The sequence below is a fragment of the Antedon bifida genome, chromosome 10 (assembly GCF_963402885.1).
Source record: "Antedon bifida chromosome 10, ecAntBifi1.1, whole genome shotgun sequence".
NCBI lineage: Eukaryota > Metazoa > Echinodermata > Crinoidea > Comatulida > Antedonidae > Antedon > Antedon bifida.
Window position 1 is genome coordinate 16,857,961 of NC_136235.1, and position 13,662 is coordinate 16,871,622.

The 13,662-nt window shown below is 35.4% G+C and overlaps 1 protein-coding gene across 1 annotated transcript in view; it reads left to right on the forward strand.

Annotated features, from left to right (window-relative positions):
* The window catches only part of LOC144853573 (serine/threonine-protein kinase ATR-like), a 30,964-nt gene that overhangs the window by 16,641 nt on the left and 661 nt on the right, over positions 1–13,662 (forward strand). The window contains exons 24-48 of the mRNA XM_078711281.1: positions 220–357; positions 1,018–1,198; positions 1,747–1,922; positions 2,511–2,616; positions 2,873–3,023; positions 3,120–3,276; positions 3,789–3,904; positions 4,406–4,606; positions 4,842–4,910; positions 5,036–5,135; positions 5,689–5,808; positions 6,408–6,586; positions 7,092–7,263; positions 7,614–7,724; positions 8,099–8,167; positions 8,286–8,372; positions 8,946–9,194; positions 9,423–9,512; positions 10,075–10,182; positions 10,599–10,687; positions 10,848–10,916; positions 11,358–11,453; positions 11,998–12,151; positions 12,583–12,734; positions 12,929–13,031. Of these exons, the coding sequence (XP_078567407.1) occupies positions 220–357; positions 1,018–1,198; positions 1,747–1,922; positions 2,511–2,616; positions 2,873–3,023; positions 3,120–3,276; positions 3,789–3,904; positions 4,406–4,606; positions 4,842–4,910; positions 5,036–5,135; positions 5,689–5,808; positions 6,408–6,586; positions 7,092–7,263; positions 7,614–7,724; positions 8,099–8,167; positions 8,286–8,372; positions 8,946–9,194; positions 9,423–9,512; positions 10,075–10,182; positions 10,599–10,687; positions 10,848–10,916; positions 11,358–11,453; positions 11,998–12,151; positions 12,583–12,734; positions 12,929–13,031 (3,243 nt within the window). The remainder of the gene's footprint in view (positions 1–219; positions 358–1,017; positions 1,199–1,746; positions 1,923–2,510; positions 2,617–2,872; positions 3,024–3,119; positions 3,277–3,788; positions 3,905–4,405; positions 4,607–4,841; positions 4,911–5,035; positions 5,136–5,688; positions 5,809–6,407; positions 6,587–7,091; positions 7,264–7,613; positions 7,725–8,098; positions 8,168–8,285; positions 8,373–8,945; positions 9,195–9,422; positions 9,513–10,074; positions 10,183–10,598; positions 10,688–10,847; positions 10,917–11,357; positions 11,454–11,997; positions 12,152–12,582; positions 12,735–12,928; positions 13,032–13,662) is intronic.

A 13,662-nucleotide genomic window follows, 5' to 3' on the forward strand; every position in this document is an offset into this window, starting at 1 on the left:
ATTGAGAAGTGATAAAGTAAAGTAAAAATTGTATAAAAATTCTTCGTAATTGTAGATCATGTCAATCAATGATATATAGACAGTACCATTTAATTATTATTATTATGATATAAAAATCAGAATATTTGAGTATTGTATAAAGAGCTATGTACGTAATGTAAAATACACATTTATAACAACTAGAATAAGATGTGTAATTTGTAACTATTCTTTTCACAGGTCAAACAAGATAAGCCAGCCAAGGTGTTTCGTTCATGTAGCATGATTGTCAAACATGACATCAAATGTGCGTTGTTTCTCCTACCTCATATTCTACTGCATGTGTTACTCGGTTTTAATGATGAACATAAAAATGAGGTAAGTTTAATTTCATGTCCTCCCTGATAAGTAGTAATGCACCTTTCACATCGCCTGAAAATACACTCTGGAGTTTACACACACCGGGGCATCAACATCAGCGCCTGAGGCCCCGGTTTAAGGACCCTAGTGGCCCTCGCACGCTCGAGATGTTTTTCGGCATATGTTAATGCCTGTTTTCTCCTCTGGCTGCTGTTCAGGGACCCCTGTAAACTCTGAGGACCCCAGGGTTTAGGGAGCGCTTATAGCCATAGCGCCAATGGCGTTATGTATGGTGTGTTTTACCTCCAGAGTTTTGCTCGGCAATGTTAAAGGGCTATTACATTTAGATGTTACAGTGATTACACAAGGTTGTCTACTGGACCTAAAAGAAAACATTCCCCTCCGTCTAAATTGACCAGTTTTCTAAAATAGAAATGTTGTCTGCTATAGTGTCTATCTATAGTGTATGAGGTTATATGTTTTTTATTCAAATTTTAACTTATCCCATACAGTTAACATTTTATGCTATTCAATTAGTTTCTCAATATGCAATCCTTTAAGTTTAATTATTTAGTTACCACAACCTAAAGGCTGTTATCTATAAAGATATCATTGTATCTACTTTATAATTAAACCATTACCAATATTTATTATTAAATCTATCTAATTTATACACAGATTTGTGGTGAGATCTTGGCAGTGTTAGCTCATGCAGAGAAGATAGATGATCAACACGTTGATGATGTCTGTCAGATGTGCTCACAGACTGTCTTCTCAGTTCTTGACCATTTGACCCAATGGCAGGGTCATCGCATTCACATGTTGACAAGTACTAGAAATCCTAGGATGGTGCATAGTGGTAGGTAACACTGTCAATTGATTACAGCTGCCTATAAATTCCAGGGTTATGGGTTCAATTCTTTAAAAGCACTAGAAATTCTAGGGTGATGCATAGTGGTAGGTAAACTGTCAATTGATTGCAGCTTCCTATAAATTCCAGGGTTATGGGTTCAATTCTTGAAATGCACTAGAAATTCTAGGGTGATGTATTAGTGGTAAGTAGAATTGTCAATTGATTGCAGCTGCCTATAATTTCCAGGATTATGGGTTCAATTCTTTAAAAGCATTAGAAATTCTAGGGCGATGTATTAGTGGTAAGTAGAATTGTCAATTTATTGCAGCTGCCTATAAATTCTAAGGTTATGGGTCCAATTCTTTAAAAGCGCTAGGGATTCTAGAGCGATGCATTAGTGGTAAGTAGAACTGTCAATTGATTGCATCTGCCTATAAATTCTAGATCACTGGTTCAGTTCTAGAAAAATACTATAACTACAAATCTTAGGACGATGCATAGTGGTAATATTGAACTGTACATTTTTTTTAATAATTTGTTTGTACTTTTTTCAGAAGCAGTCCATGAATCTGATCGAGAGTATAGATTCATTAGCCAGTTCTTAGATCAGATCCCTCAGAGTGTTCTAGCCAAAGCATCATTTCACTGCAGAGCTTATACTAGAGCTCTTATGCACCTTGAGAACTCCATACATAAGATGGATATTGAATCTCATCTTGGCTTCTTGCAAGTAAATAAATATTATATATTGTTCATACTATTTACATTGGTCAATCAAGGTAATCTAACAACAGGATGCTGAGCTCTGGAGATCAAAGGGTTTATCTGGTTCCACTCATCTTTACAGACATCGCGCGCCACAGAGAATGTGTACATAGTACAGTACTGTTGGTAGTTGTTGCAGCCAGACATAAGATCAAAGGACAGTTACGAGCTCCTATCTTGGTATGGCGAGCTCAGCGTCCTGTTGTTAGATTGCCTTGGGTCAATTAACCAGAGTGGATTTATAATATAACTGCTGCTGTAAATTAAAATAGCACTGTGTTGATAAATGCTTACCACAATCGCCGGCCCTTGATTCAGATCATGGCTCTACCTCAGTTTCAGTACACTACTTAAACATCATATAATACTTGGTTTGGAAAGCATGGGTTTTCCATTCTATAATTGGCGAAGTGTGTGCTGTTTGATTGCGTCAAAATGAAATTTTTAAAAACAAGAATCTCAAACCTCATTTCATTTAGTTTCACCTCTAATTCATAAGATATGCCCTTGAGATTTTAATAATTTATTCTTTAATAATTATTTCATGTTTTAGAAAATTTATATAACAATGGATGAGCCAGATGGGGTGGCTGGAGTGTCTGCAGTTCGCAAAGGAGAACCTAGCCTACGTGAGCAAATATTTGATCATGAAAGTATTGGTAAGGAAGGATTTTTGTATGGTTGTAGTTTGGTTTTAAGCTCTGTTTACACTATCAAATTTTTTGATAAAAAAAGTGTGATGTGCCCAAATATGGTAGTGATATGCCCAAATACGGTAGTGATATGACATCATCATGTCCATATATGGACACATCACATTTCTTTGTCACATAACGTTTGATAGTGTAAACAGAGCTTTAAAGTACTTGTCTATCTGGATTTTAACTGAATAATATTGTATAATTTATGTCATAGGTCAACTTGTTGATGCGAATGCCTGCTATGGACGGGCTTCACAACTTGAACCTGATAATGTCTCATACCACAAAGGCTCAATACGTACCTCAATGGAAGTTGGTCAACTAGATGCCGCCCTCTATCATGTCAACAGTATATTAGTAGAGAGGTTTGTAATATTTGCAGGTTAAAAATGATCTCCAAAAATTGATTTTTATATTGTATTCATTGTATTCACTTTACTTGCTAATTTGTTTATTTTTAGACCGGAATGGAAATCTCAACTGTCATCGTATCGCATTGACGCTTGTTGGAAGCTTGCCAAGTGGGACACGCTAGAAAGTCACCTACAGAATGAAAGTGCCAACTCTACAGATTGGAAAGTTGGATTGGGCAGAGTTCTCTTAGCAGCCAAGAAACGGGTATATATACAGTCAACTCTCCCAATACCGGACACCTTTTGGCTGGCCAAATAAGTCTGGTATTCGGAATGTGTTTTTAATGTTAAAAAGAAATTTGGGACCTTTTGAACAACGAGAAAAGTCTGGTATTGGGAGATTTTCTGGTTTTCAGAGAGTGGAAGTGGACTGTACCATTTTACAGAAAAAAAAGTTTTATCAGTAATTTCGTAAAGTTATGATTGTGGAAGCGAATGTGTAATTTTTCGTCTCAATTTCAAATATTGGCTGTGTTGGTCCTAGACTGTTTGTTCTCTGATTTGACATTAACATTATATTAAACTGTGTCGTTACACAATTTTAACAATCAGTTGATGGCACAAGTCCGTAGTTAATGAACAAGAACATAAATAACGTTAATAGAATTAAATTTAATTAATTAATTAGCAGATGTTATATTGTGATATTTACAGGTGTGGTTCTATAACATTGGGTACATGATATTCTTAAATACATGCAATTGTTTACTTGATTAGGATCAAGAAGGATTTTTCAAGCAGTTACAGATAGTTCGTAGTGAGCAGATGGGACCCTTATCTGCAGCTAGTATGGAGATTGGATCTTACACTAGGGGTTATGAATATATAGTGAGGTAATTTCTCAACATCTCTCATCTTTATTTTATTCTTAACCAGTTCGATTTTCCAATAAAATATCTTTCTTTTCTTTTCAAATTTAGGAAAGGATAACTATAAGCAAATTCATTCATTATCCTTCTTAAAGGTGGCAATCCTGCCCACAAGACAAACATATACAAAAGATGCTCATAAACAAAGTCTTATTACAAGTCTTTGGGAGTGGATTTATAAATCCTGACACCTGAACTTGACTTGAACCCAGGACCCTTAGATTGGTAGCCAATCATCATAACCACCAAGCCACAACTCCATATCAATATATGAGTATATCACTGATTCAAAATAACCATAAGGAATTGTATATTTATAATTCAATTTTTTGTAGTTTTTAGGAACACTATTGAAATAGCAAATGGATTTTCATAGCTATAAATGTGTCAAGTTTTTCATACAGCCTGGCTAATAGCTTACTGATCAATTTACCAGTTTCTCAGTTGTTATATAATTATTTTAAGGTTACACATGCTATCTGAAGTTGAGCAATGTGCCAGAGCATTGATGGGATTCCAGTTGACCAGTTCTTTGAACACGACGTTGAAGTACAAGAATGAGCTGCTAAGTGATTGGGAAAATCGTCTGAAGATGACGCAGCCATCGTTTAAAACGCAGGAGCCTATTTTGTGTCTTCGTCGTGTGCTCCATAACTTGACGTATGAGTAAGTGTAACATAGAGGGACCGTACGGAATAATCACATGGGTGATTACCTTTTCTTATTGCTGGAGTACATATTTAACTTGTTTTAAGCTCCGTCTGTGCTGTGCCCATATTTGGACATGATGATGTCATATCACTACCATATTTGAGCATATCACTACCATATTTGTGCCCATTTTTTGGTAAGCTAGTTTGATAGTGACAGAGCTTTATTTATATCAAATGTTTCTTTCTAGTGGACAAGATCCTAGCAAGAATAAAGTTGTTGGTCACTGCTGGTTACAAAGTGCTAAGGTTGCCAGAAAGTAAGTCAACATTTTGAAATTATCGTTCTGTTAAAAAAACAATTATAATTAAAACTGAAAGCGTGTAAGGTTATTTAAATTCTGTTCAGACGTTGTACATTTCTGGTTTTTTATTCCTCTTTTAGAGCAGGAAATTTACAGACTGCATTCAACTCTCTACGCAATATAAATCTGTTCTCAATACCAGAGCTGTGTATTGAAAAGGCCAAATGCCTGTGGAGTAAGGTGAGAAGGTTAGGTTCTTGAGTGGTTTATTATAAAAGATAATATTCATGATATGTATTCATTCAAATAAATATAGTAAATAGAGTAAATCCTCACTATTTTACCATTTTGCTTAAATCCGATTTTATTTTATAATTGTATTTTAGAAATGTTTTCTTTTTGTTTTAGACTATTAGATTATATTACTACTATTATTTGTAAACATGTTTTTTCACTCCCTTTAAAACATTGTAAATATTATCTGTCTTTGTATTGTGATTTTAACATTTTATTTTAAGTTTTTTAATGTCTTTTTATGAATGTTTTAAAGCTATTGCTCTAAAAAACAGGACCATATGTAAAACAGGTGTAACTATACCTGATATGTTTTTAAATTAATTAAAAAAATAATGGTGTTTTATTAGTTTGGTTATCATCTTTGTAATGTAATAATAATAATAATATGTAGATTTTATAGAGCCATATCCATAAATGTGCTCATGGCCCTCTCCCAAATCAAAGGAGGATTAAACATTCTTTAATAATGCTTTGTTTATATATAATTTTTTTATAGGGGAATTTCCACGAAGCACAGATTTGTCTGCAAGATGGTGTATCAGAGCATTTCTCCAATAGTAGATATGATAGTCTACCCCGGGAAGAAGCAGCATCAAAAAGATTAGCACATGCAAAGGTACAGTAAATGAATGTATGTATGATGATAGATATGTCAGAATGTGACATTTCTACTGGTTCTATTGGTTTATGAGCTCCCCTCTTGCGGGAGAAATCTCTGGTCGTATTGGCATTTGGCCAACAGTAGCAACTACATGTATGTTTATGATCTGCCAAGTTCCAATTAGTTTTCTTTGTGGTTGTAACTTTTGTATGTGTACATACTTCTATTGTTGTTTAGGCCATTCGAGTCGCTGAGTGTTTAAGGCAGGGGCACTGCCGCAAACCATAGCTATACAATCGGCACAGGTTCAAGTCAAGACCATTGTTCTGGTGGTAGAACAAGTCTTCTTGGATAATGACTTAAAACTAGTGGTCCAGTGTACACGTCTGGCCCGTGTGCACTTTAAAGAACCCAGTACATCTTTCTGAAGAGTAGAGAGTTACCCCGGTGTACTTGGTCCATTCAGCCCTTGTTGTGGACAGACGAACGGGCAGCACTCGACACGAAAGGACCCTTAGGGGAGTAGAAAGTTGTGGTATGTGTCGTCCACACCTGTGCGCGATTCAGCCCAGTAGGCTGCAAGTTGGAAGTTATTCCCCCATTTACATTTACAGGCATTGCTAATGGTTGGGCGTCTGATGGAAGACACTGCCAACTTTGAGAGTAACTCTGTGATGAAGCAGTATAAAGATGTAGTGGAAGTGAACCCAGAATGGGAAGACAGCCATTTCTATCTTGCTAAGTACTATGACAGACTCATGCAGAATGTGGCTGGCAGACCAGAAAGGGCTGGGTAAATAAATACTGTTGTGTTATAATATACTGTAGTTTGTTGGTTAATATGCTTGCATTTCAATCATATTGGTCTAGGGTTCAAATCTGACCTAGTGCTAGGTTTGTAGCTCAACCTCACTTCCAAAGCCAAAAAAGACATTGTTTAAATGCCTCCTGTAATTCGGATGAGAATTTGGGAAAAAAACATATTAAAGAAAGTGTCCCCTTAAAGCGTGGTTCCCACTAGCAACGCAGCGACATATTGATGCAAAGTGGTGTATTGCAAAATCACATGTGGGAACCAACGACGCAATAGTGCTGCAAACATCACAGGTTTGATTTCACGCAAGAGGAGCAAACAATTGTTAGAAAGGCATTTTCTTACGTTGCGTAGGTTCCGTTACGTTGTGTCTCTAGTGGGAACCAAGCTTGAGAGAGTTGTCCCTGAATTGGAATGTCTCAAAGAACAGGTTCTGCTGTTTCCTCTTTTTTAAATGTTGCTTTATGTGTCTTTATCCTTCCAGTGAATTTGTGCTGCAAGTTGTCATGAACTTTGGCCAATCTTTACGCTATGATAACCAGTATATCTATCAGTCAATGCCTCGTCTGCTAACCCTCTGGTTGAACTATGGTGCATCAACCGCAGAACAAGAAAGAAATAAGTCACTGAAAGTTATCTTAAGCAAACTTAATCAGGTAGATTTTATGTATTATATTTTTTAAAAATGTTGATTATTATTTTGTTTGTAGTGAATGTTATTACCTCCATATTGATTGATTGATTGATTGATCACTTTATTACAGAATAAAAATTCCATATATACAACAAGCAATACAAAACGGAAAATCACACTAAAATAGGATTTTCTCCCATTTAGTGAAGAGATTTTAATATCGTAACAGATAGTTTGTAGTACACCTAACAAGATCATTTTCACTATTCAAAACTCTTATTCTAGAACCATAGACGCACTTAGTAGAAAGAGGGAATTCTCCTTGTATATTAAGTAATCATTAACATCTAAACTTGTATTATGTTTTTGCAGATAATATCAGATTTGACAGGATTGTTGAAACCATATCAGTTTTTGACTGCATTTTCTCAGCTTATCTCTCGTATTTGTCATTCTCACCCAGATGTCTTTCAGCGTCTTAAGGTAACAATCACATTTTGGATGGTGTGTTTGAGTTAATAATGCATGGCTGCGAGTTATGAGGGAAGGCAACATAAGTTGGTGGATCCCTTATGAGAAAGATAGCCAAACTACTTCCTAAATATAACTAAACCTAATCCTCTAAATAATCTCTCTCTCACTATTGATTAAAAAGAAGTTGCTCATGAGATTCGAACCCCATACATTGACATGTAAAGTCCATAGTCTAATCCAATCGACTACAGAGATGGCTCAACGGAAAGCATTTGCATTAGCGAATTGTAGTTATCTCAATTCTTACGTTATACCTTATGGATATGCTAATTTTTTTTTTTAATACATATGATGCCAGTTTAAAATATTGTTTTATTTTTCAGGAGATAATTGCAAAAGTTTTAGTTGCATATCCACAACAAGCAGTTTGGATGTCAATGGCTGTGTCAAAGGTCAGTTTTATTGATATCAACTCCGCTACATTATATGAATACAAGCTTACATTTTCACACTGTATATAAGTGTTTTTCTTTTATATTTTACATTTCTGGCGCTTTTCTATGTTTTCAGTCAACTCATCCAGTGAGACAACAAAGATGTCAGGAGATCTTTGAGCGGGCTAGAAATCTTAATAAGAACCTGAAGAAATTCATAACAGTGAGTATAAAGCTCTGTCTACACTATAAAACTATTTTGTGAGTGATATGACATCATTGTGTCCATTATGGTCACATCACATTTTGTTGTCACATAAAGTTTGATAGTGTAGACAGAGCATGTATTCATGTATTTGTAGATGAGCTGTAGATTATAGTGGTTAACATGCTTGCCTACCAAGGTCCAGAGTTCAATCCTGATCCTGATCTGTTTCTTCTCTGCTCCCTTAGTCTCAAATAAAACATGCTTATAAGTAATTGGGAAGTTGGCTTGCTGTTGGATGAAGTAAATAATATAAATGGGGGAATAACCTACGACTTGCAGCCTACTGGGCTGAATTGCGCAGAGGTGTGGACGACATCACAACTTTCTACTCCCCTAAGGGTCCCTTTGTGTCAAGTGCTCCAACCAAACGACGCCTGCTCGTCTGTCCACAACAACTTAAAATATAATGAAGAAGTAGTTCTTGTTTCTGGATACTTTTGACTTGATTAGGTTAAAAGACCTTTATTTATGCCCATCCATTTTTTAACTTTGATATGACATTCATTTCTTGTTCTCTTGTTTTTTAAGGATGCTACAAAGTTGTCTGATCGATTGCTTGAACTTTGTAACAAACAGCCTCAAGATAGATGTATGACGATGAGTATCAACACAGAATTCCGCTCACTCAAGCGTCTTGTAGATGACCCCAATTTTAGCAATATCATCATTCCATTACAGGCTGCAATGAACGTCACGCTTCCTAGTAGTCAGGGGGCGTATGAACATCATGACCCCTTCCCAGGGTCACAGATCTTTATCAGTGGCTTTGATGATGTGGTAAAATATTTTTTTATTGTATAATTAGGAAGACTAAAATTGATGTATTCATTTTGTCTTATTGTCTTTTAAAGCCACTAGACCTACGTTTTTTCAACCTAATTTAAAGTTACACACTACAGTTTATGTAAAAATAAATAATATATGGACCTATTGGGATAGTTTTCTTTGCATTATTTTTACAAAACATCAAAAATTGTATAATGTATAATCATTATTTTCAATAAGGTCGAAGTGTTGCCATCATTAATGAAACCAAAGAAAATAGCAATCAAAGGGAGTAATGGCAGATTGTACCTGATGATGTGCAAACCAAAGGTAAGTGGTTCTTCAGCTTGGTTCACCTTACAAGCTAGAGATTCTTGGTTCAATTCCTAAGCCCATGAGACCAAAAGAAATACCTTGTGCACTCAGATTTTACAATCAAGTCGAGTGGCCGAGCGGTTATGGCAGTGGCTCCGCAAACCATAGCTATACTATTGGCACAGGTTCAAGGCACTCCTCGAACAATCATTGTTCTGGTAATAGAACAGGTCTTCTCGGATAAGGACTTAAAACTGGATGTCCAGTGTACACATCTGGCTTGTGTGCACTTTAAACAACCCAGTAGCACCTTGAGCACTTAGTGGATATGTGCAGTATATAAATTATTTTTATTACATCTTTTGAAAGAGTAGGGGGTTACCCCGATGTACTAGTCCATTCAGCCCCTGTCGTTGTGGACACACGAACGGGCGCCGTTTGGTGGCAGCACTCGACAGAAATTGGAGTAGAAAGTTGTGGTATGTGTTGTCTCCACACCTGTGCGCAATTCAGCCCAGTAGGCTGCAAGTTGCAGGTTATTCCTCCATTTACATTACAATATGTTTTGGTTTTGCAGGATGATCTTCGTAAAGATTGCCGTTTGATGGAGTTCAATGCAATTGTAAATAAGTGCCTACACAAGGATGCAGACTCCCGTCAAAGACAACTGCATATCAGGACATATGTAAGTTATGGCGTGTGGCGCATTGTATTAGTTGTTGGATTACTTATCGTGAGATCTTGTTTCAAATCCAACTCTCTCCGCATTGCTTGTATCCTTAGGCAAGGCACTTTACTTACATTTGCTTCTCTCTCCACCCAGGTTTATTAAATGGGTACCAGTTAGATCACAACTTTGTACTGATTACTAGCTGCATTATTATATGTGTTTGATCCAAAAAATGACCAGGATAATAATGTGCAGCACATTGAGAGCTTGCTTAAATGTGCTATATAAGAATGAACTATTATTATTATACATATGCATGTTGTTTATATATATTGAAGCGAGCAATGAATTTCCTAAAGGATTGCTAAAGATTATGTGAGTTTTTAAAAGACGGCTGCATTTAACAATTTATTTGTTGTCACATTCTACAGGCTGTTGTGCCACTGAATGAAGAGTGTGGTCTTATTGAATGGATTTCAAACACAACAGGATTTAGACATGTGCTTAATAAAATATACAGGTAAAACATTTCATTGGAGTCAGATAAACACAGCTATATAAACAATGTTCCAAAACTTAAATTATCAAAAGTCATCCTGTTTGATAATTTGGGTTGGAGGTCATTGGTTATTGAGTTAAAATTCTTTGTTTCAAGTTGTGATTTTTTTCCATTTCATTAGGGAGAAAAATATCTTAACAAGTGGGAAAGAATTGCGCTCAATGATGGTTGCACAGAACTCACATTTAGAGTAAGTCATATTCACATTTTTCATTACTTAAAACAATCAATTATACTATTATAAACACAAACATTTTACGTACCTGTGACATTTTTTTAACCTCACCAAGGATTCTTCTTCAGCACTAAATAGACTGCCAGAAAATTTACTGTGTATTTTTTTTTTTTTTATAAACAAAAATGGGGGTTTTTTTTCGAATTAATAATTATAGTTTTTTTCCCTATGTAATAATTGTAGTGGAGCTTTAGCTTGGTGGTTAACATGCTTGCCTTCTAATCCCAAGGTCCAGGGTTCAATCCTGATCTAGTGCCAGGATTGTAACTCACGAATCTTTCTTCCTAAGCCTCAAATGAGACTTAGTTTATAAGCATGATAAATTATAAAAATAGTTTATCTATCCTGTAATTTGTGAGTTACTTGCTGTTGGATGATATTTGTATTCTTTTACAGTGTGAAGTTAAATGTATATCGTCAGAAGCTGTTGCCTCGTCATCCTCCTGTTTTCAGAGATTGGTTTTTGAGGATTTTTCCAGATCCCACATCATGGTAAAAAATGTGTGATGTGCCCAAGTATGGTAGTGATATACCCAAGTATGGTAGTGATATACCCAAATATGGTAGTGATATACCCAAATATGGTAGTGATATACCCAAATATGGTAGTGATATGACATCTCCACCCAGGTGTATAAATGGGAAACTGGTTAGATCTAGACACAACTTTGCGCTGATTACTAGCTGCATTATGGGAGTATGTTTCCATACATGTATGGGGTAATAATGTTCAGCGCTTAGAGGTTTCACAACATTAGGCGCTATATAAATCCAGGATATTATTATCACCCACATATGGGCACATCACATTTTTTGTCACATAAAGTGTAGACAGAGCTTTAGCTGGACAAAAGTATCACTATAAAAAATAATTATTTCATCAGAACTCTGCGTTTAACAACAAATTACTCTTTAATTCTATAGAGAATATACCAAATCTGATTTTAGAAAACCACAGTACATTTTGAAAAATAGATTTAATATTTAATTTAGTTCATTTGAAATGACAAATCTAAACCTAAATGCATATTCTTAGGTATGTGGCAAGGCTGGCCTACTCTAGAACCTGTGCAACCATGTCAATGGTAGGCTATATCCTAGGCCTAGGAGATCGTCACGGTGAGAATATTCTGCTTGATTCCACAACAGGTGACTGTGTGCATGTTGACTTTAACTGCTTATTCAACAAGGTAACTAAAGGCTTAGCAAATTGAAATACTTGATGTGGTCAACCAGATACAAAGTATCACAAGTTATACATATTTCTCAGACGACATACATTCACACATATTTACACATTCATTTTCTAAAAAAATAATCCAAATGTCTTCAACCAAGCATCCTAAGCAATGTAAACAAATTCATATACAGTATAAATGCATTTCATATCAATTATTGGCAGGGTTTTTTTAAACTTTCATACAGGTATTTCATGGTTTTCAAGATTTAATTTATAAAAGAGATGTTTGTTTTTATTTCAAATCCATACATCATACAAATTTTTAAAAAGATGTCGATACTTAAATAACAGTCAAATGATAAAACATCAGAAAAATACAATGGAGATTTTGAAGTATTTTTTATGATATAAATATATTTACAAGTTGTATTATGCTTTCAGGGTGAGACATTTGATTACCCCGAGTTGGTACCCTTTCGTTTGACCCACAACATGGTGAATGCCATGGGTCCAATGGGTTATGAAGGCGTGTTTCGCAAGGCATGTGAAGCTACGATGCAAGTGATGCGTGACCAACGAGATCCACTTATGAGGTATGAAGATTTTTGGCTATTTTCAAAATTTGCATAAAGCTAATCATCTCCTGGTGTGCTAATCTTGTAGCGGCTGCACTGCTGGCTGCCGTTGCTCTGTTGAGGACCTAATCCGAATTTCCTCAGTTTCCAGTTAAGATTGAGGACAAAATATAAATATAAATAAACACAAGGTATATTATTTCTATTTTCAGTGTTTTGAAAGCTTTTATTTATGATCCGTTGGTGGAGTGGAGTAAACCAACTCGTGGACGTGTTCCTGCACACAATGAGACAGGAGAGGTTAACAATGAAAAGGTAAAATCATTTTTAAAATTATTAAACGTTGATGTTTTACCTGGAATTATTCCTTTAGGAATTGCAGGTAAACTACAACAACTACAGTTTGAACTGCCATACCATCGTTTGATCTTTTTTGCAAGTGCGGTATATTTTGTGAAGTTTTTCTTTTCGACATTGGCCTTATTGATGGCTGTACGTTTGACATGATTAGTGGATGTAGATTAAACTAATTGGATTAGCCTTATAGCATAATCCCAGCTTCCTTGATATGCCTCTATAAAAACTTTCACATTTAGATTAAATCTGATGACTTGCATTTAATTTTGACAGTTACTACTCTCAGTATAACCTGCTCATTATTTATTCATAAATCAGTACAAAGTATTATAATACAATAATAATATATTATATTAATATATTATAATATTAATAATATATTTAATTATAATAGTGTATAATAGATAATAATCCTAATGCAATTTCATAACAATTTTCAAAATTCCTCTGCTGGACATTATGGATATTTTTATGTGTGATGACCCATATTGTGTTAGTGGTTGATGTCTGGAACTACTAGGAGAATCCACCAAATGTGGTGAGGAATCTAGTGAGAAATGACATCCCAATGTCTACACTATCAAACTTT